The 22626-nt window shown below is 49.8% G+C and overlaps 1 protein-coding gene across 2 annotated transcripts; it reads left to right on the top strand.

Annotated features, from left to right (window-relative positions):
- The first annotated feature begins 299 nt into the window (after positions 1 to 299).
- On the top strand, positions 300 to 9488 carry MCM5 (minichromosome maintenance complex component 5). Of its 2 annotated transcripts, XM_031600076.2 has the most exons (17): positions 300 to 421; positions 501 to 683; positions 1683 to 1809; positions 1885 to 2013; positions 2133 to 2305; positions 3791 to 3946; positions 4151 to 4317; positions 4945 to 5116; positions 5232 to 5343; positions 6071 to 6214; positions 6330 to 6395; positions 6679 to 6855; positions 7528 to 7640; positions 7951 to 8079; positions 8340 to 8482; positions 8619 to 8746; positions 9184 to 9488. In XM_031600076.2, exons 2-17 carry the CDS (start codon positions 517 to 519, stop codon positions 9283 to 9285), a joined length of 2205 nt encoding a protein of 734 aa, XP_031455936.1. In that variant the 5' UTR covers positions 300 to 421; positions 501 to 516; the 3' UTR covers positions 9286 to 9488. The 2 variants fall into 2 exon arrangements, with proteins under 2 accessions (XP_031455936.1, XP_089999207.1); XM_090143081.1 differs by having other exon boundaries at positions 359 to 683; positions 9184 to 9487.
- Positions 9489 to 22626: the final 13138 nt, after the last annotated feature.

Here is a 22626-nt window from a genome sequence, read left to right as displayed (position 1 = left end):
CATCGGGGCAGAAGGCACGTCTCGCAGCACCATCTTACCCACTGGCCCATCCACTCTCTCAGCACGCCCCACCCGGGCGGGTTCTCCGTTGAAACCCACACTCCCCCCGCCAGCAATGGTTTCCTCTGCCCACCGCCCCCCCCGCCCAACGCCGGAATAATGGTACCGCCCGACCGCCATTTCGCTTCCCTCCCGCCCTTCTCCCCCAGATTTCGCGCCAAAGTGCTCCCGGCGGGCGGGGACGGAACGCCCCGACCAATCGGCGACAGAGGCGAGGCCGCGCGCTTCCAGCCGAGGCGGGGCGGAAGGGCCGGCGAAGCCAATCAGCTGCAGGGCGCCGCGGGCGAGCCAATCGGAAGCGGGCTACGCTGCTGACCGCTGTCCGCCGGGCACTGGTTTTGCCGCGAAAAAGTTGGTGGTGGTGCGTGGGTCGGCTGTGGGCCTCGGCGTGGCGTAACAGGGCGGGGGTGTCCGGTTCTGAGTGTGTGTTCGCCCCGCAGGTGAGGTACAGGCAGCATGTCGGGCTTCGACGAGCCCGGTGTTTATTACAGCGACAGCTTTGGCGTGGACACATCGGCGGATGAGGGACAAGTGCGGAAATCTCAACTGCAGCGGCGCTTTAAGGAGTTCCTGCGGCAGTATCGCGTGGGGACGGACCGGACTGGCTTCACCTTCAAATACAGGTGCTGTGGGGCGTGTGGCGACGCGGGTCTGCTCTTCCCGTAGAGCACAGAGAGCTCCCTGCAGGGGTGGGCAGGGATCTCCCAGGCATTTATACAGACTGGAGGGAGCGGTCCTTGAGAGCAGCCCCACAGAGATGGACCTGGGGGTATTGATGGATAAAAAGCTTAACATGAGCCATCAGTGTGCTCTTGCAGCTTGGAAAGCAAATGCTATCCTGGGCTCCATCAGAAGAGGGGTGGCCAGCAGGGACAGGGAGGTGATTGTCCCCCTCTACTCTGCTCTTGTGAGGCCCCATCTGGAATACTGCGTCCAGGTCTGGAGCCCCCAGTACAGGAAAGACAGAGAGCTGTTGGAGAGGGTCCAGAGGAGAGCCACAAAGATCATCAGGGGACTGGAGCACCTCCCCTATGAAGACAGACTGAGGAAGCTGGGTTTGTTCAGCCTGGAGAAAAGGCTGTGGGGTGACCTCAATTTCAGTACCTAAAGGGAGCCTACAGACAGGAGGGGAATCATCTCTTTGAAAGGGGAGATAACAGTAGGACAAGGGGAAATGGTTTGAAATTGAGGGAGGGAAGATTTGGGTTGGATGTCAGGGGAAAGTTCTTTACAGAGAGAGTGGTGAGGTGCTGGAACAGGCTGCCCAGAGAGGTTGTGGATGCTCCGTCCCTGGAGGTGTTCAAGGCCAGGTTGGATGGGGCCCTGGGCAGCCTGGTCTAGTATTAAATGTGGAGGTTAGTGGCCCTGCTTATGGTGGGGTAGTTGGAGCTTCATGATCCTTGAGGTCCCCTTCCCTGGCCATTCTGTGATTCTGTTGGCAGCACCATAATGGAACTACTGTCCCAGGGCTGATGGCACATCTCACTGTGTTTGGGGTGGAAGGTTTGCCCGTGTCCCCAGTTCCCCCTTTGTGCCATTTTTCTCATGTGTTTTACCCTGAGGCCTCCTCATGGAGCCCTGTGGGTAGCCCTGACCCTAATCCTGTGCCTGCTGCCTTGCAGGGATGAGCTCAAGCGGCACTACAACCTGGGCCAGTACTGGGTGGAGGTGGAGATGGAGGACTTGGCCAGCTTTGACGAGGATCTTGCCGACTATCTGTACAAACAGCCTGCTGAGCACCTGCAGCTGGTAAGGGATGAAATGGGATGTGTGATGTGCTGACGTTGTGGTGTGAGGGTGGTCTGACTGCTCTTCTCTTTATAGCTGGAAGAAGCAGCGAAGGAGGTGGCAGATGAGGTCACTCGTCCTCGTCCTGCTGGGGAAGAAGCTCTCCAGGACATACAGGTCATGCTGAGGTCCGATGCCAACGCGGCCAACATCCGCAGCCTGAAGGTGAGCCTGAGAGACCGTAGCCTCACAAATGGAAGTGTCATCACATTTCCTTAGCGCCGTGAGTTTCCTATCCATCCTCTGATGTTGTTTCCCTCACCTTCCTTTCTTTTCTCTTCCAGTCTGACCAGATGTCCCACCTCGTGAAGATCCCTGGCATTGTCATTGCTGCAACCCCTGTGAGAGCCAAAGCCACCAAAATTGCCATCCAGTGCCGCAGCTGTCGCAACACCATCAACAACATCGCAGTGCGCCCGGGTCTGGAGGGCTACGCTCTGCCCAGGAAATGTAACACGTGAGAGCTGACCTGGGGCTGTGTGGGGCAGGCAGTGGGGCAAAACAGGCACACAGAATCGTATGAGTTGGAAGGGATCTCTGGGGATTATCTAGTGCAACCCCCTACTGAGGCAAGTTCCCTACAATAGATTGGAGAGGGAAGGGTCCAGGTGGGTTGTGAGTATCTCTGGAGAAGACTCCATAACCTCTCTGGGCAGCCTGTTCCAGTGCTCTGTCACCCTCACAGTAAAGAAATTTTTTCTCACATTTGTATGGAACTTTTTGTGTTCCAGTTTGTGCCCACTGACCTTTGTCCTGTTGCTGGACACCACTGGTAAGAGTCTGGCCCTATCCACTTGACACCCCCACACCATTAGATATGTATAAGCATTGATAAGATCTCCTCTCAGGTGTCCCTTCCCCAGGCTGAACAGTCCCAGGGCTCTCAGCCTTTCCTCATGAGAAAGATGCTCCATGCCCCTCACTATCCAATGGCTCTCTGCTGGGCTCTCTCTACAAGCTCCCTGTCTTTTTTTGAACTGGGGTTCCCCAGTTGCCCCATAAATCTGCTTTCAGCTTCTCTTCCAGCTTCCTTACCGAGTTCTTGTCTTGTTCAGGCAAGCTTCTTGCTTCCACATCTCCCTCCCTGATGGGCTGTTTTCCATTAAATTCTATAAGGGTACTTTGCTCCTAATTTCCAAATCCTGCTTTACAGCTTTTGCTGCCTGCACTGCATTGCAAGCATTAGGCTGCTGCTGTGCTGCGGCATTCATATGGGCTGATCCTGATGGACTGTGTCTTTGAACTCAAGCCTGCCAGTATTTATTTTCTCTGCCTTATCTCTAAGGCAGACTGAGAGGCCTGTGGGATTGGCATAGTTCTTGCCTGGGCCTTGGCTGCACAAGTAGGTCAGCACAGCTGCCGTGCAGCCTCTCTCCCTCTTTCCAGTGGATCTTTTCCTCCCTTGTGTTTTGTCTTCCCAAAAAACCCCATGGCTGCCTGCATGAAGTCAGGCACTGATGGTGCTCTACAGAGGAGCCAGCAGGATGCAGAGCTGCTCCCCCTCTCTCAGAGCTTATAGTAGAGCAGTGCAGATAGGCAGAGCTGAAGTCTCAAGAGACTCTGAGGTTGATGGCAGCCTTGTCACACTGCTAATTGCTTTCTCACCAGAAACCACTTAGTGTTTGCCTCATGCATGAGGTTATAAAGAAATATGTCCTGTCAAGGCATGGAGTCTATGCTGTTACCTTCTGTGTCATTAATGAGTTACCTTCGTGCTTGCTTTTAGCTAGCAGGGGAGAGGGAGGTGCTTCTGAGAGTGTTCAGGGGGAGCATCACTGTGCTTTGGGTTTGTGCTGATGCTCTGACATGTTGGAGGCAAGAGGGAGTTTGGAGAACCTTTGGGCTGTTGACAGTGCCTTTCTGACCTGAGAGGGGTGGGCTCTGGGTGCTGTGACCACTGTCCACACCCCTGGCTGACTTCTCCTCATTGATCTCTGCACAGAGAACAGGCTGGCCGCCCCAGGTGCCCACTGGATCCCTATTTCATCATGCCGGACAAATGCAAGTGTGTCGACTTCCAGATCCTGAAGCTGCAGGAGTCCCCTGACGCTGTGCCGCATGGGGAGATGCCCCGGCACCTACAGCTGTACTGTGACAGGTGACAGCTGGGTCTATGGGTGGGCTGTGGCCTTGCTGCCACATCTTGGGGTGATCCTGCAGCATTGCTTCCTCCCCTGACTGTTATTACTGTAATATCAATTAAGGTTGGAAAACACCACTAAGATCATCTTGTCCAACCATGTTGGTGATGCCATTGTTTTCCCCACCACCATCCTTTGCTTTCCCCTTTTAATCTTCTTAGGTACTTGTGTGACAGAGTTGTCCCAGGGAACAGAGTCACCATCATGGGCATCTACTCCATCAAGAAGTCTGCCCAGAGCAAGAACAAAAGCCGGGACAATGTGGGTGTGGGCATCCGAAGTGCTTACATCCGTGTGGTGGGCATCCAGGTGGATGTGGAGGGCTCAGGTGAGGGCTGATTTTGGTGCCTGTTTGGTCTGTGTGTGTAGCTGGTGTTGGGAGAATCCTCTTTCTGAATAGGGCAGTCCCACCAGCGAGATCTGTACGAAATCCCAGTCTGTGTCCTTTTCTTCTGCTTTCTTAGTAAAAGGTTCAATTCTGGTCCAGGAGGTCTGTCTTCCTGGGTGCTGTAAACCCAAATGTCCTGTATGGTTTTATCTCAGTGGTGTTAAATGATGAGGCTTCAGCCTGAATCCTCCAGGGTATTTCAGTACTTGTATTTTATTGATCTTTGTGGGAATTCACTAAACCATCCCCGAGGATCTGGGCTGAAGTCAATGGTTAAAATCGAGCTATGTATTTGAAGTGTGGTTCTGACTGTAATTTCTTTCCAGTTTCTCCCAGCTGCTTTGCCCAAGATCCTTGCTTTGCTTTCTTCCAGTCCCTTTCCCTCACACAGGCTGTAACTGTCTGCTATGCTGGGTTAATAAATGCTTGCCCTCTCCACCTTCAGACCTGGTGGCACTTGGCATGAGATGCAAGAAGGGCTTTTAATGGTAGCGGGTGTGAGAGAGACAGTGTATTTTTCTTTGAAACACCCATTTGTTCATTGTTGCTTCATTCTTCCCTACGCAGGACACAGTTTTGCTGGTGCAGTGACCCCTCAGGAAGAGGAGGAACTTCGCCGCCTCACTGCCATGCCCAACATCTACGAGATGGTTGCCAAGAGCATCGCGCCTTCCATCTATGGCAGCACCGACATCAAGAAGGCCATTGCTTGCCTCTTGTTTGGAGGCTCTCGCAAGAGGTGGGGAAAAGCCAACTCGGTGGTTTATCCAGTCTGCCTGCCTTTGTCAGTAATGCTCTGTTACCAAGATAAAGGCTCACCATCTCTCCCCCATCTCCCCACCCTGCTGCTCCAGGCTCCCAGATGGGCTGACCCGCAGAGGAGACATCAACTTACTGATGCTGGGTGACCCTGGGACAGCCAAATCCCAGCTGCTGAAGTTTGTAGAGAAGTGTTCGCCCATCGGGGTAGGTGCTAAGAGGTGTCTTCTCATTTCTTCCTTCTTCTCCCTGTGTGCTACTGAAGACCACAGTCTTGGCAGATTCCCACTCGTGCATCCCCAGTGAGAGCAGCTGGTGGAAGTGTGAACTGGAACTGCTGGTGCCAGCCTGGGGGAGATGGGGCAGGGGACAGAGCATGAGGGAGGGAAGGGGAAGCAGGTAATTAATGCCTTTAATGGTGCTATGAATCAGGCTGTTAGCAGATGTCCAAAGATGTGGACAGTGCTGCTGTTTATTATTTAGACTAGATCAGCAGAGGTGCTGCCTGGTCAGGACAAATGAAGCTGACTGCACCTCAGACACAGAGCTCCAAACTGAGCCCAGGCATGAAATTATATTTTCAGCTCTGTTTTCTCATAACCTCCATTAAAGTCAGCCTCTGACTGTGTTGTTTCCTCAGGGGGAAAACAAAGCTAATGCAGCAACGCACCAAAAAATGAATCACTCTGTGTTCTGTACTTAATACCTGTATTTGTATGTCTGCAAGCTGTCCAGTGTGTCACAGCTATTTGTTTTGAGGCGTGGGACCATGCAGCAGTCTGTGTCTGTTTCATGCAGCTTTTGGCACATGAGGGGTTTTCCCCTTGGGCTTTGCCTTTCCTCCCTCTGCTCTGGCCATGGCATGGCGGTGCAATGGGATGTTGGGTCCTGCAGTGGCTGATGTACTGTCCCTCCTTGTCCTGTGGACCACTAGGTATACACCTCAGGGAAAGGCAGCAGTGCTGCTGGCTTGACAGCCTCAGTCATCCGTGACCCTTCCTCAAGGAGCTTCTTCATGGAGGGAGGAGCCATGGTGCTAGCGGATGGGGGAGTGGTGTGCATTGATGAGTTCGACAAGGTATGTGGGGTGTGCAGAGCTTGGAGCCCAGATGAATTCTTCCAAAGGTGACTGATTGTGGCTTTTTTTTTTTTTTTTTCCTTCTCTCCTTGTTTCTTCCACTTCGGGTGAGAAGATGCGGGAGGATGACCGTGTGGCCATCCACGAGGCCATGGAGCAGCAGACCATCTCCATTGCGAAGGTGAGAAGCCAGCTGTGCTGAAGTCTCAGCAGAAGCCAGTTTTCCTCCAGAAGGATGCATGGACCCAACTCCTTGCTCCTCCCAACTCCCATGCTCCTCATGATGGATGATCCCTCTCCAATGTGGGACCGTTACAATACAATTGAGTGCTACTTATATGGGCTTTACTTAATTATAAGTGCTTGAGGATGAGTTCATGCATAATGCTTAGGAGTTAGTAGTCTTCTAGCCCTGCTGTTGTATGGACACTATCTTGACTCCATCTATTCCTTTTTCCCCACAGGCAGGAATCACAACCACGCTGAACTCCCGCTGCTCAGTGCTTGCAGCTGCCAACTCTGTCTTTGGACGCTGGGATGAGACCAAGGGCGAGGACAATATTGATTTTATGCCCACCATTCTGTCTCGATTTGACATGATCTTCATTGTCAAGGATGAGCACAATGAAGAACGAGACGTGGTGGGTTGGAGCTGTGGGCTCAGCTGGGGCTTGAGGCATGGCAGCTTAGACAGCCATAGCATGGGGCTGAGAGTCTGGGGAAGAAGCAAAACAAGGCTCTAGGCAGACCTGATAGCAGCCTTAAATTCTCTGAAGGGGGACTATAAGAAGGAAGGGGAAAGACTCTTTAGAAGGGTCTGTTGTGACGGGACAGGGGGAAATGGTTTCAAACTAAAGGAGGGAAATTTAAGGAATATAAGGAAGAAGGTATTTTTTTACAGTCAGGGTGGTGAGGCAGTGGAACAGATTGCCTAGAAAGGTGGTGTATGCCCTATCCCTGGAGACATCCAAGGTCAGGCTGGAGGGGCTCTGAGCACCCTGCTCTAGCTGCAGGTGTCTCTGTTCATTGCAGCGGAATTGGACTAGGTGGCCTTTAAGGGTTCCTTCCAGCTCAAGCAATTCTATGATTCTAAGATGTCTTCCTTGCTACATTGAAGCAAGGCAAGCTTCTTGTGGTCTCATAGTTCTGCTTGTCAGCACAGAGCCAGGCACGGCCACTGGGGGTAGGGCTGGGGAATGCCTTCTACAGTATCAACAGAGCTGTGCTTCCTGAACTGCTGAGCTGCTGCCCTGTTTTTGGGGAGGATTGGAAGACAGGGAGGTTTGTGGTCTGACTACACCCTGCTCTCCTAGACACTGGCCAAGCACGTGATGTCCTTGCATGTGAGCGCCCTGACGCAGACACAGGCCGTGGAAGGTGAAATTGAGCTGAACAAGCTGAAGAAGCTCATCTCCTTCTGCCGGACGTGAGTGAGAGGGGTGATTTTAGGCTGTGCACACATCACATGGCACTGCTGGGATTGCATTGTGCAATGAGGCAGATGCGTGACATAGGTCTGGGCCTGGTGCTTCTGCACCCGGAACCAGGAGCATGGAGCGGGTTGTGAGGCAGCACAGGCACCTTTGAGTGAAAGGTGTCTCTGAGGACCGAATTCTTGGCTTGATAGGGGTTAGGTTTGGAAGGGCTTTCCCCTAGAAGGGATGCGAGTGAGAACAGCTTGGGGCACGCAAGGGACATCCTACCCAGGGTGCCATCTCTCCTGTCCCCTCTCACAGGAAGTGTGGTCCTCGGCTGTCTGTAGCAGCAGCAGAGAAGTTGAAGAACCGCTACATCCTGATGCGGAGTGGCAGTCGGCAGCACGAGCAGGAGAGTGACCGCCGCTCCAGCATCCCCATCACTGTCAGGTGAGCACCATGGGGCCTGCTCCCCTCTGGGGAGGGAGAGCATCGCTGTCCTCCTGTAGCCACCAAACTCTCAGGCTTGAGATTAAGTCATAGTGTCATCTATGATAACCTGGAGGATTGGGGTGCTGGGGTTTGGGAGAGCCCACTGTGAATGGGGTAGCACTGGAGATGCTGTGAGTGGGGGGAGTGTTGGGGAAAGGAGAAAACCCCTTAGGACTACAGTAGAAAGTGGGGAACGGGAGCATCTTCGTTATCCACAGGCAACTGGAGGCCATTGTGCGCATTGCTGAGTCCCTCAGCAAGATGAAGCTGCAGCCCTTTGCCACTGAGGCTGATGTTGAAGAGGCCTTGAGGCTCTTCCAGGTGTCCACGCTCGATGCAGCCATGTCGGGCACCCTGTCAGGTGAGGATGGACGATGCTGTATTGGCTTACAGTCTCTCTCTGAGACGTGTGTGTGTGTGTGTGGTGGGAGGCATGGGAGATGGCTTTTTGGCTTTGAGAGTGACATCTGGTTGCTCATGCAACCTCTCCCCCTCAGGGGCAGAAGGCTTCACGACGCAGGAGGACCAAGAGATGCTGTCCCGTATTGAGAAGCAACTCAAGCGCCGCTTTGCTATTGGCTCACAGGTGTCAGAGCACAGCATCGTGCAGGACTTCATGCGGCAGGTGGGCAAGGGCTGGGCTCTGCAACCAGGCAGCCCATGGTGCTGCTGTGGGGAATCCATTTCCTGGGATGCAGCAGAAGAGCCCGTTGGTCATATCTGCTTTTGAAGTTGTTCATAGGGAGCAGGGTCTGTTGTGTTTGTGGAGTTGGAGGGGAGTGAGGAGAGGTTTTTTCCTCTTTTAAAGTGCTGGGGTTCAGATTTGGGGCTATTCAGGTACCCTGCAATACCTGGTAATAGGCTGAAGTTCAGCATTGAATCCAGAATGTTTTGACTCACAAAACTGGCTGCACTCAGATCTGAAATGGTTAAATGGGAAAGTAGCAATGGCTCCTGCTGTCTTGCAGAGAGGCACAGCCTTTGGCGGTGGCTGCGGTTCTTGCTGGGCTGCATTGAGCTTCCCCCTGCCCATTCATCTCACCCTGCTCTCTCCCTTTCCAGAAATACCCTGAACACGCCATCTACAAGGTGCTGCAGCTGATGATGCGCCGTGGGGAGATCCAGCACCGTATGCAACGCAAAGTCCTCTACCGCATCAAGTAACCCTGTGTTCCTTGCCTGGGAGGGGCAGCTGCTAATCTGCTTGATGAGAGCTTCGTGGGGCTACTGCCAACACCTGAAAGCTTTTCCTTGGAGAGCTAACCAACCTGGGCCTCTGGAACACAAAGATCTGAGGCAGCCAGGCTTCCCCTTGGGTGTTCTGTTGCAGTTTTTTTTCTTGAAACTCCAAAAGCTTTTAGTTTGTTTTAAAATAAAAGCTTGTGTTGGTACATTAGGGTCCTTGTCCGTCTGGAGGGGAAAGAGGGGTTGTATCTCCATCTCTCTTTTGGAGGTGGTGTGGGATTGGGATTGGAGGCTCTACAATCTACTGCTACCTGCTTCAGAGCTGGAGTTGGTTCATCCTTCCTTTGCATCTCAAAGGACTCTGGGAAGCAAAAACACATCGCCCTGCAATGGAAAAGGCTGTGCAAAAGCCTTGATGAAGCATGGTGGAGCCCTGAGGCCTGCTGGCACCAAGTGAGAAAGCATTGGTGTACAGGAAAAGAACAGTGGTAAAAAGTTGCCACCTCATGTGTTTGTTAGCTGGAGGGACATCCCACTTAGCAGAAGCTTCATTGGGGCTCTGCTCATTTTCTGGTGGGGGCAGTGGGATGCATCTGTGCTGTGTGTGGCAGCTGTCTTGCATTGCTGGATTCCTATGCACTGTTGATCTGATTTTTTTTATTATTTTGTGTTTCCCAGCTATCACAGCTCTGGGCATGCAAAGCTGCTGTGCAAGTGGGAGAGGCTGCTGCATGTCTCAGAGCAACCTTCAAGTTGCAAAAAAACCAAACCAAAACAAAACACCCAGGAGTACACTGTATAGGCTTTGTTAGTGGAATAGATGCTCAGGGCCAGCAGAGGGAACTCGAGTCTTGAGGATGCTGGGCTGCACCCTAGCAGGGCTCTACAACATCCTTGTGTGCTTCTGTGTGGGTGCTTGGAGAGGCACCTGGTGCACTTGGGACAAGGCCAGAGCTGGTTGAAGAGTCGGGTGTACCTTCCCAGGTGGTGGTGGCCTTCATGAGGCTGGTTTTGCATTGGACAAACAGTTTTCTGCCCTCCAGCCTCTGTTTTGTTGGTTTTTTTTTTAGGATGGGTCTGGTGTTTGCTGAGGATGGAAAGGGAAAGGAAGTTCTGTGTGGAAAACTCATCCCAGCTGTCTCCATGCCTCACTGCAGGAGGCACACCAAATTTCCCAGCTGTGTTTTACCACACTGCATCCAGGCACAGCTCGAAGCAGGGCCACCACCACCCTGAATCAACATAATATCATGGCTGCTATCCAGCCACATGCTATAGCCCAGGTCTGAAAGGTGTGCCATGCATCTCGTAGCCCCTGCCACGCCTTCCCAGTGCCAACATCCCTGCTCTGAAGGCTCTGGCAGTACCAGTCTACCTAATGCTTACTTGACTGTTGACTTCTGGTATTCCTGAAGCCTACAGTGATGCTTGCAGGGTTCAAAGGAAGCATCATCTCAAGGTGTGTCAATCTATGCTGGGAGTTTTTTTTTACTGTTGTTTTTATGACATGATATGGAACAGAAGAATGTTTCAGTGACAGAGATCAGAATGATTGATCTCGTCGTGCTATGAAATGTGTTGATTATATGGTATGAGATTATGTAAGCGTACATACAGCTTGAAACAACGTCAGCTCAGTCACAAGAAGCAGAGCTGGGATACACGCAACTCTGGCATTATCTTGGAACTTGAGATTACTGACTACAACTAGCAGTGCAGAGGAGAATCTGGGGGGGGGGGGTGGAATAGCAGTTCTCAGTCAGTTAAAGGTGTAATTACTGGAATATCTATATTGATATGGGATTAGTGGTATCTGGAGAAGAGCGCCAGATCTTTCCTCAGCTGCTTGAGAAAGGGTTAGCTATACTTCTTGGTCATCTCTGATGATCTGGTGTGCTGAAGCGTGGGGCAAAGTCACTGGGTGTCCTTAGCTGACCAGACATACTGTCCCCTACTGCTAGGCCAGCAGAGAGCAAAACCAGTCTGACACTTGGCACCTTCCAGTAGTGCAGCACTCCCTCAGCCTACAGAGGTGACTTTGCACCTCCTTTAACCCCTGCTGTCACAGGCCTGGGACCAGGTCTGGGACCAGGTCTGGGAGTGCCAGGCTGAGATTCATCTGATCCTGTGCTGAGAGCTGAGTAGAGCTCAGTCTGTGTCATTGCCAGGGCTGAGAGCAGGTTTTATCCAAAGTAAACGTTTAAAAGAGGCCAGAAGATCCACTCTGTTGACTGTGGAAGGAATCCAGGGCAACCAAATGGGGTGGGTACTCCTGTAAGCATAGGCATCAAACAGGAGGCAGAATCTCTCCATGCGTATCAGAGAAGGGCTTCGGCGAAGGCTTGTTTTGGGCTCCTGGCTCTGGAAGCTGAGTCATCACATCTGTGCTGCTTCTCTCTGTTCCATCTCCGTGTGGGATGAGAGCTGTTGCAATGCAGCAGTGTGAACTCTGAGCATGTTGTGAGTGTCACTTCCTCCATAAAATAAAACAAAACCAAACCGTGGAGTCCTAAGGACCATGGCTCAAGGATGTGAGATGAACACACTGTTCCCATTGCTGTTTATCCCAGAGAAGAGGAGGCTGAGGGGAGGCCTCATGGCGACCTACAGCTTCCTCCTAAGGAGAGCAGAGGAGTCTGCCAGTTCACAGGCAAACAGGACACTGGTCTAAATGTGCTGGATCAGCTCTCAGGGCTTCCTGGTAGAAATGGGTCACTAAGGAATGCTCATCAGAGAATCTCCTCTGGATCATCTGCTGCTTCTTGGCCCGGCAATGCTGGTTTAGCTGCCTTGTGCACCAGACAACTTGGGGCCCTTGGAATGAAAGCAAAGTAGCCTTACCTGCCCACCTCGATCAAAGCACCTTTGGAATACTTGCTGAGGGGAAAGCAGGTCTATCCACAGTTGACCACATGCTGTGTGCTCATCAGCATCCAGTACCTCTGCGGTATAAATAGGTATCTATAAATAGATAGGCATCTTTCCTGCCTGGAAACTTTCACCTGATGGGATCTGTCAGGTTTCAAACTGCACCTGGTACTTTGCAGGTTCTGTCACAACCGATCGCGAGGATGAAATTCCCTATGTCACTAGGAGTGAGGAGTTAAATGAACACTGCTCAAGGTATTTTGAAGTTTCTAGAGCAATAGTTGAAGTTGAATACCTAGCGCAGAGGTAATATTGCTGTCCTAGACCATAATGTCAGAATAAGGTGCACATTCAGTGTTCATTTATCTTCTTTGTGAAAGGCAGGTCCTGCTTGACCAACCTAATTTCGTTCTGTGACAAGGTGACCACTTGGTGGGTAATGGTAAGACTGTGGATTTAGCCTACCTAGACTTCAGTGATGCCCTTGACTCTCCCATAGTACTGTCCTGGAGAAGATGGCAGCCCGTGGCTTGGACAGATGTATTCTTTGCTGACCAAAAAACTGGCTGGAGAGCCTTGCCCAGACTGGTGGTGAATGAGTTAAATCCAGCTGGTGACTGGTCACAAGTGGTGTTTCCCAGGGGTCAGTATTGGGGGCTGGCCTTATTTAATATCTTTATTGATGATCTGGACAAGGGGATTGAGGGCACCCTCAGTAAGTTAGCAGATGACACCAAGCTGGAAGGAAATGTTGATCTGCCTGAGGGTAGGAAGGCCCTACAGAGGGATCTGGGCAGGCTGGATTGATTGTCTGAGGCCATTGGGATGAAAAAATATTCTTCTCAGAAAGAGCAGTGCTGCAGTGAAAAGGAACAGGTTTCCCAGGGAGTTGGTGGAGTCACTGTCATCGGTGGTGTTTAAGGAAAGGGTAGTTGCAGTACTTAGGGACATGGTTTGGTGGGCAATATTGGTAGTAGGTGGATAGTTGGACAAGATGACATTAGAGGTCTTCTCCAACCTTAATGATTCTTTGATTCTATGATGCATATGTTTTGTGTTGAGGAGGCATTTGATGATCTGATCAGGATGCCATGTCCAAATGGAGTGTCAGTGTGGGAGGTTTGCCAGCTGTATGGGTCCAGCAGGCAAAGGATGATGGCTTGGGTTGAGGAGGACCAAAGGGCATGAAGGTGGAACTGGCTTCCCCAGTGACACATAGCTCTCATAAGTGGCAGAGCTCTGCATAGCAGTCCAGATCTTTTTGGCAGCAGAGTGGTTGTTACGGTGAAAACACAATGCCTGATTTACCTGGCTTCTCCTGAATCAGGCAATTAAAATATCATGGTTTCCACAGCAACATTTCTATCGCTGTGCTGCACCAGCATCATTTTACTGTACCATGTTCAGCTGCAGATGCAACCCACAGTAATGAATGCATCCAAGGGAAAGACGGTGAAGATACCGTAGTTTTGAGCCAGACTGAAAGTCGAAGTGTTGAGGCTCATGAACCTGGCTCACCTGACCTCCTGCAAGCCACAGGCCCTCCAGTTCTGGCCAAGGAATCCAGCAGTTTTGGAGCAAATTCTCACTGGCTGCCCTTGCCTGAAGTACAGTCTTCTTTGTTTGCCTTCCTAGAGAGTGAAAAGACTCTAAAATGGCTAATAAAAGTTGATGACAGAAGAGCTTGGAGTTGATGAACATCACCAGCTGGCAGGAATGCAAAGTGCAGAAGTATGTGCATTCGTGGCCAGGTCCACACAACGCAGCCACACGTCGTGATGCAGAGTTAGATGAGACAGATTTGCACCTGTGTTTCCTGGGACCTGGCAGGCATGTTGCTGCAGTGCATCTCCATGCCATGCTCTCTGACTGCTTTCCTTCAAAACCTCAGCAGTGAGGCTAGGATTTTACTTTTTTTGTCTTTTGCACAGAAGAAGAGGATAACATTAGGTCAGAGAATCAGCTCAGAGGGGGAAGGCCAACTTTTGTATCCCTGCTGTATGAGAAAAAGCAGAAAATCTATCTGTTTGTGGCTCTTGCTGCATGCTCCAAACCCAGAGACACACAATTTGCAGTTGTGATCCCTTCACCTTTCCTGCTCCTCAGAGGATAAAATGGTTTCCTGTTTATTCCAATGGGCAGCTGTTTTATCCACAGGGGAGAGCTGTGCTCATGGTTAATGTGGCTGTTGTCCAGATATGTTTTGCAGAAGTTGCTAGGCCATCCTGCAGCTGAAAATCATGCTTTTGAGAGGAGAATAATCCCAGGCAACTCTCAGATGCCTGAGCATGAGAGAAGACTGCCTTTCCACCCACTGATATGGGCAAGCAGGGGAGAGATCCTGAGCCTTTCCTCAGATCCTCTTCTAAATGTCATGTGCTGAAGTATGTCAAGAGCTTTGGGGCTCCTCTTCCCTCCTGCCCCTGGTGCAGCTGTGCTCCAGGAATGGTCTGCATCACCCATGGGACAGTACCATGCTGTGTCCCGGGGTCTCATCCCCTTGGCCAAAACCTCCTAGTGATGAACTGGAGTGCCCAAAGAAATGAGACATTCAGTACTGGTGAGGGAAACTCCCTGTGGTCAAGTTCTCTTGTGCCTGGACAAGAGAAAACTCGGGACATGTGCAATCCCTGGAAATCATCTGAGAAATATCATCACCCCTCCTCAGGCTGCTTTTGCAGTCACTTGTACAGAAGAAAACGTCCCAAGATGCAGAGGATGCAGCCCCTGGGGAGTGCTTTGCCAGACATATGAGGGCCAGAGGCCAATTTTGGTCTCCTCCATCAACATGGAAGAGGCAGTTAAAATTCAATGCCCTTGGGCAGGAAGTGTCATAGATAAATAAATGCAAGAAAAAGTCAGAGCCTGCTGCTTCCTCTGTCTGTATGTTTCTCTTCTGACATCAAGAGTGCTTCCCATGTTTGCTTACTGTGTTTGCTTCTGCCTGGCAGGGCTGTGTTGGCTGTTTGTGTTTTTAAATGCCAAAATGACCCAGATTCAGAACAGGCAGGTGGTGATCCAGACAGTGGGCTTGTATCCGATTCCACTTATTCAGTTAGCTATGAATTGCTGAAATGGAAAGAAATCAGTGACCCATATACAAGCATCAGAGTCATCATTGGTCTGGAAGTGGGGCACTGAGGCATGGCCTGCAAAGTGGAGAGATGGCAAGTGAACCCAATGAATCAGTGATGCCTTCTGGACATGCAGGAGTTGGTACCAACCCCAGCCCTTCACGTACTCATCAGGTTTATTTTTCAGCAGCATCTGCTGTGTGCATCTCCAGGTTAGGAAAGATGCTGGCTCACAGGCAGGGCAAGAACAAGGGCTTTGGAGAACTCTTATGAAGCAATACACCCTCTATCTGTAACATTTCCATCCCAGCTCCTGTGACATGTCAATAGAGTATGCAGTAGATGAGAGAATTTTTCACACCTCTCTTTTATCCACGCTTGATCCCAGCATGCTTCTTATTGCTTCAGACAAATGCCTACTAGCCAGGTCATTTGATTTTTCTGGCCACTTCTGTGGGCTCTGCCTGTGAGGATTTGCTTCATCCCAGAGATGCCACATCTTCAGTGTTTTTCAATCCCATTTTCCATTCTCAGTCCCTACACCTGCAGCATCTGTCAGCCATCCTCATACCTGTGCTGTCATCCTGTCACCATCCCCTGCTTGTTTTCATCATTTCCTGTATCCCTTATCCTAATTCTGTTCCTCAGGCACGTGCATGGCTTCCTGTTGTGCATTTCCTCATCGTTCAGCCCACCACCCCCCCTCTGGGGCTTCCTGCACTACTTGTGTGTTGATTTCAGGAAGAGTGTGGATCAGGGCTGTCCAGAAAGAGGACAGTGCTTCCCTGCTTCAGTGCATTTCAGGCCAAATACTCTGACAAATAGCAGAGGTGAGGACTGTAATGTGTTAGCTAGAGAAAAAGTGATTGCAGTGCTTCTCCACGGAAGGCAGATGGGTTTCTATTTAAGCGTAAGCTAAATATCAGAGGAATGATGATCTTACAAATGAAACACAACACCTCCGGGGGCTTCTTCCTATATGAGCCACTAATTCACCACGTGACCTTTAGCAGTTCATTCAAGCTCTCCCCGCCTCAGTCACTTCTTGTGCCAAACCAACCCAGTGACAAATTCCTTCCTTCTGGAGGTCTTGTGAGGACTGTGTATCTCCATGAGAACCCAAAGGGATACGTTGCAGGCAGGGCATCGCGACACCGAGACCTCATTTCATATTCCCACTGATGTCATGCGGCACATTATCTCGCCTGTGCTAAGCCTGGAGCCTCCCACTCGAAGCCCATCCCACCTGCCTCCTGCGAAGGCGTGTGTTAGCCCTCCAGAGCCACTTCTCAGCACCGTTCCTTCCTCTCACCCTGCTTTCCTGATATATTTTAGCCTTCCTAACACCTCCTCCCTTTCTGTAGCATGCTGGTCTTCAAAGAACAGCCCTTGTCTTGGCACAGATGGGCACAGCCAATTGCTTCCCTTCAAGGGGAGATGTTGCCTCAGCAACCAAAGTTTTGAAGTTGGGCAAAGTTCTGGGGAAAAAAGAAAAAAGAGCCAATTGTGGTGGAAAATGACACTCGGGAACAAATGCACCATGTTGCCATGGCAGCCTGAATACTTGCATGGAACTTGGTGTTTTGAAAATATAAAAAGGCTGTGCTTCAAGTGAGTCCAAGTAACTTAATGCCTTCATCAGGTAACTGCACAATGCCGAGTGTCTGGTGTTTATATTTTGTACCTGGCGTGTGACTGACTATCACTTCTGAAATGGGAGAAACTTCTGCTCTCAATCCAACAGAGGACTATTTGAGATTGCAGGCTTTGCTGTGCTGCCTCGTCTGGTATTGATCTGTTGAGGTTATTTCTGTCACTGAAGTCCATAGTTCTTGGTTGTCTTGGTTTCCATGTCTGTGTTTTATCTGTTATTTCATTTGGTGCACTTTTATCCCACAGTGTCTGAGCAAAGGCCAGCAGGTGATTTGTTCAAAAGCACGGATCCTCTTCCTAGTCTCACAAAAATCCATGTCATGCCTTGAGCGATGAACCACCTACCATGAGGGTTTCAGGGGCCACAACCTGCTTCACTCATTGCTGGAAGCTGAACCAAGTATGATTTTTCACCATCAGGCAGGTTTCTTCCTCTCAGTGCAATGAGGAAGAGGAATAAGTAGCCTAGACTCTATTCTACTGCCCACAAAATGGACTCTTTTTGTAAACCCAGAGAAGGCACCTGAACTTTTGCAAGTCAGGAAAACCATCCAGATCTTGAGTTCATCACCATTCCTCCCACCATTCCTCCTGAATGTCCTGGCATTTGGCTTCTACTTGGTATGGCTCTCTGGCCTGGGAGGCTGGGGAGAGCAGAAGAAGAGAGGGAAACAGAATTTCAGAGACCTCTTGCTGTTCTTCACTGTCTCAGGGAGACAGTACTTCAGGAAAAGTAGTGTGTAGGAAAAGGTCTACACGATGCAGAATCCAAAAAGGACTGACATGATGTGGACCAGCCACTGGTCCAGTGCTGAGAAGTTTAAGTCTTAATGACTTCAGGGGGGATTCTCCAACCTCAGCCATCCTACGACTACGACTATGATTCTTACCATCTAAACAAGGAACAAGTTGGGACCCTGACACTGCATTTCATTCCTTGTTGGTGGACTCTTACCAGGAGCTAGGTGTGGGGACAGGTCTCCATCAGGGAAAATGTCTTTGGCAGAGTCAATCCTTTGCTGTTGGCAGGAAAACAGCTCAGCTGAGGACTCGCCAGATGCAGAGAGGCCAATTGCATGCCAGCTTGTACTGGGTGCATGCACAGAACACTACACCATCAGGGCTTCCCACCCCAGGCTGGGCCCACAGCTCAGAGGTCATATTGTTGCACTATCATCGGTGAGGTCTTCTTGTTTTCCCTTGCAAACCAGAGAGCATGCTTCTATTGTCCAATCCGCCTTGCCTTGCATCATCTGAACTTCTGCTTTATCTGTGTTAGTCTCCTCATTGCCCTGGGTGGTCCAGCACTGGCTGCTGTGAGTTGCAGACTGTGCAGGAGGCATCTCATTTGAAGAGTCTATGGAAGAAGCATGGGGAGGCACAGAGGGGAGCAAGGATTTCAGTGCTCCTTGGCAGGAGCTCAAGCCACATACCCAATGCAAGCATCTCCTGGGCTCTCTTCCCCAGGACACCACACTGAGATTCCATCTCCCCCAGTCCACATGCTCATCTCAACCCAAACTGCTCCTTTCCAACTACAGCATTAAGGAGACAGTTTATCTGTCAAGCATTTTGGAGAGGACGTCTCTGTTCTTAACTTAATTACTTGGCATTACAAAGGCCCTTTCCCCCATGACAGTTTTATTATGGAAATATTTTTTACCCTGGGCTCTCTCCTTTGTGTTTTTGTATGGCGTTTACAATAGGGGCTCCTCGGTGCTTGTTTTTGTGTAGCTCAAATGAGAGATTGGTTTCAGACAAAACATGCAGCTGGCTCTGAGGAGAGGAGCAGAGGAATGCCGACTGCTGCATAAAGCTGCACTGTGCTCAGCTCCACCGTCCCAGCCACCAGTCCCTACATCTTCCTTTTTTTCCTCCTGACCTTGGCATATGCCAGGTCCTTCTTTGCAGCAGTGCCCTCTGCAATTTGGGACCATGGGGCTATGAGCTTCATCCCTCATGGGCTTGCCCTGTGGGTATGAGAATCGTGCCCGCCATGCTGCAGTGCACTGAGCCTCCTCCAAGCAGTACCTGGCTGTGCTGCCCTGCCTAGTTCCTGCTTCTTATCTACTGTTCGTACAGAGCCATGCAAATGGGCAGAAAGTTATGGTGATCACTGGGCAGATGAAGACTGGGCTCCAAGGAAGGGTAGGAGAAGAAATGGAAAGGATGTGAGGTCACTTTAAATATTTACTTGAAATGGAGCCCTTGATCTGAGCTTGTTTGATGTCTGTGGCAGTTTTCCTGGAGACTAATTCCAAAATTGTGCCATGAAAACTGTATAAAATCCATAACCATAAGCACATTTGTGTTTGTGCCAGTTTACAAGAAAAGCACTTGCTTATGCTCAAGCCAACAGCAGTCCCGTTCAGGAGGTTTATGTTATAGCATAAGGGTGAAATATGTTCCTGAGACCCACACTTTACAGAGTTAGAGGGACAGAAACTTCTTTACAAGAAGCAAAAGGAAAAGCCTACTTCTGATGAGCACCATTTACTGAAATGAAAATATCACCCTGCCTGTGATTCTGCCCACTGCTTTTTGTTATTTTACATGAAATGGGTTTGTATAGGAGCATCACAGGCACCACACAAAGAACAGAGCATAAAAGTAGATGGTGTATGTATTGGTTTGAGCAAATCACCCTGCCCCAGCAGTGAAAGCTTTCAAGGAATATGGCTCTCAGATAAGAAGTGAAAGTTGTTTTCATGGCAGTGTCTTCCCTGGATTAAAGGAGGCAAATAAAGCTGGATAGTTGGGAATGGAGCAGAAGTCCCAGCAGATCCATGTGGGCGTTGCTTGCTAATATTTCATTGCTCAGAATTGACCTGATCAGCAGTGGCAGAGCCTGCCTTGCAGGACCAAGCTCAGTGATATGGATTCTTCCAAAGAGGTGCCGTTGCCTCCAAAAGTTCCTCATGGGACTTCAAAGTAAGTTTTTTTGCAGTTAGGAAATGTTGCGTGACTACATGGTCGTCTACAGTTTTTGGTGCATTGGCTCATTGATTGGGTTTTGATACATTTAATATGTGCGAGGGTGCCTGTATGTGCATGCAAAAGCTCATCTTTAAGTTGTAAATCACCATGCCTCTCAGGCAAAGGAAACTGCAGCTCCTCATTCCAAAAGACCCCTGAGAACTGCCAGCTGAAAGCACTACCAGCATAAATAACCAGGGATATTTTCAATTTCCCACATCCTAAAATAGGCAAATGGCTACAATTTCTCACCATCCTTAATTAATTTATTATTATTTTTAATTATAAAAAGACCCATGGCTGAATGAATCCCTGCTTCCTAGCCCCAGCAGCTGGCACAAAGGTTTATTAGTGCATGTACAGATGTGCAGAACCAGCAGTCAGCCAGACCACAGGCTTCTGCAACCCCTGGACTGCTCCTAAGCTGAAACTATAGAAATTAATTAAGTCAGGGAAGATGCAGAAAGCTGATGGTCACACTGTATTTTGGCAACTATGGGACAGAAGGAAGAGTGGCATCATACCGAGTGTCCAAAAGAAGGAGGAAGGGCAGATGAGCGAGGACACATTAGGTGTTCTGTGCTAGTGGTTGCCACAGACTATGCAGGAGGAAATATAAGAAAGGTCGAGGGGAACCTAAGGAGGAAGATCAGGAAGGGGCATGGCAGAGATGTCAGAGGAAAAGATGGTATGTAAGAGGACAAGAACAAGGTTGTACTGGAGGAAGCAGCCAGTGCAAGTTGTCAATGAGGAGTGAGGCAGGTTGAGCAGATGAAAGCAGGGGTCGTTAACATGTACCATTGGGCTGCTGTAGGGTTGCTTCAGGATGATTGGTGGTTCCAGAAGTGACAGCAGAACACAGTACAAGCAGGAAGATTTGTAGCTCAGGGTCACAGATCCATCGAATCTGCAGAAGGTAGCTGGTAGGGTTTGAGCAGGGAGGGAAAAACAGAAAACACAAGCAGTGATAGAGCAATGTGAGCAGAGTTGGGTTGGGGCCAAACACAGCCTGCAACCATTATAAGAAATATTGCTGCACACTCACAGTAAACAGATGCTAGCTGTTGGCCAGCTTCATGCTTGGCCAAGTTAGGAAAAAGACCAGCACACACCATAATAAACATACCCCTGAACAGCATGCTTTGTCCCTGGCCTCCTCGATGCCACTGGGACATGTAGTCCTTAAAAACATGACACTGGTTACGAGGAGATATGATCTCCTCCTGGGCATTTCCTCTCCATCCATCTCTCCTCCAGCAAGGTAGGCTGTAAATAAGCATGGGGTAATGGGGATAGATGCAGAATAGCTCCTTACAGCCAAGGCAGAGCCTACATGGGCCCCAGGAGAGCTGTGTCTGAACTCCTGCATCACAGACTCAGAGAATTGTTGAGGTTGGAAAAGACCCCTAAGATCATCAAATCCATCCATCTACTCATCCTCACCATGCCCACCATCCATGTCCCTCAATGCCACAGCCACACGGTTCTGGAACACCTCCAGGGATGGTGAGTTCACCACCTCCCTGGGCAGCCTGTGCCACTGCAGCACTGCTCTTTCAGAGAAGTTGTTCCTAACATCCAACTTGAACCTCCTCTGGTACAGCTTAAAGGTATTCCTTCCTTGTCTCACTGGGAGAAGACACTGACCCCCACCTTGCTACAACAAGACCTCTAGTTTGGCACTGCACTGATCTGTGCTTCGTGTGCTACTGTGTACTAATGGCCAGTGTGAGGTGCAGTGGTAACATGGGGATTCCGGTAACTGTTGTTTCAGCAGAGCTGTCATCCCAAAAGAGGGGAAGACCAGCATCTCTTGAGACAGATTTGCATCCAGCCCCGAGCCCAAAAGCACAGTTACTGTGCAGAAGTGGTGGCATCACAGCTCTTGACATTCAGAAGAACTTGCAGAACATAGAAGAAAGAGGCAGAGGTGTGTGATAAAGTTAACATCTAGGAACACCTGACATTACACAAGAGGAGGGAAGCTTTATTGCTAAGTGCCTTGGCCATCAGGGTGGACCTGGAGTACAGCCGAGTAGAACAAGCAATGACAGCTATACTAGAATAAATGACTCAGAAAAAGGTCAGTCTTACTTGATTTGCCAGAGCCAATTTGTAGACTGTGCTACGAAGCAGTGGCCCAGTGGCCACTTTCAGATGATTCGTTTTGAGGGCAACTTTGAATTTATTTCTAGGGAACCATTGCCCTCAGAGGCTTTCAGAAAGTGATGTCTAACTGTGAGAAGGGTGGGTTTCAGTACAAATGAGATGGAGGGGGCACAGGCAGGGGCCTTTGCAATGCTGGTGGGTGACCCCCTTCAGAAATGACAAATATGCCTGAAATTTTAAAAGAACCTTTTTTTTTTTTTTCAAATCTCTATATCTCCATGTTTCCCATTGTTGCTTTATCATAGAGAAAAGAAGAATGCTGGGATTTCCAGATAAAATATATATATATGTATATATATCTTTCTATTTTTTTAGTTTCAGGTTTTCCACCAAGACCAGGAATGAAAATTACTGAAAACAGCTATCCATTTTGGCAGGAAGAAAACAGATTATTATGGAGAATTTTAAAGGAAAATTCAGATGGGTTTTCATAATGGTTTTGCTATTCTGTGTCCCAGATGTTCCTCAGCTTGGGCAGAGGGCCATTCCATGAAGGCCCACCTAGGACACTCTTTGGTAACAGCATCCTCTTAGTAGGGTCTTCCCAGGATAGACCAGATAACAGAACAAAATATTTGTT

This window comes from Phasianus colchicus, chromosome 1 (genome assembly GCF_987193195.1).
Source record: "Phasianus colchicus chromosome 1, bPhaCol1.hap1.1, whole genome shotgun sequence".
Taxonomy (NCBI): Eukaryota; Metazoa; Chordata; class Aves; order Galliformes; family Phasianidae; genus Phasianus; species Phasianus colchicus.
This window is presented reverse-complemented; position numbering and strand designations above follow the sequence as displayed.

Bases quoted from the DNA above. Each gene is read 5' to 3' on its own strand.
- MCM5 (XM_031600076.2), top strand. From the start codon at position 517: ATGTCGGGCTTCGACGAGCCCGGTGTTTATTACAGCGACAGCTTTGGC. The intron at 1,810-1,884 runs GTAAGGGATGAA...TTCTCTTTATAG, and splicing joins CTGCTGAGCACCTGCAGCTG to CTGGAAGAAGCAGCGAAGGA. The intron at 2,014-2,132 runs GTGAGCCTGAGA...TTTCTCTTCCAG, and splicing joins CCAACATCCGCAGCCTGAAG to TCTGACCAGATGTCCCACCT.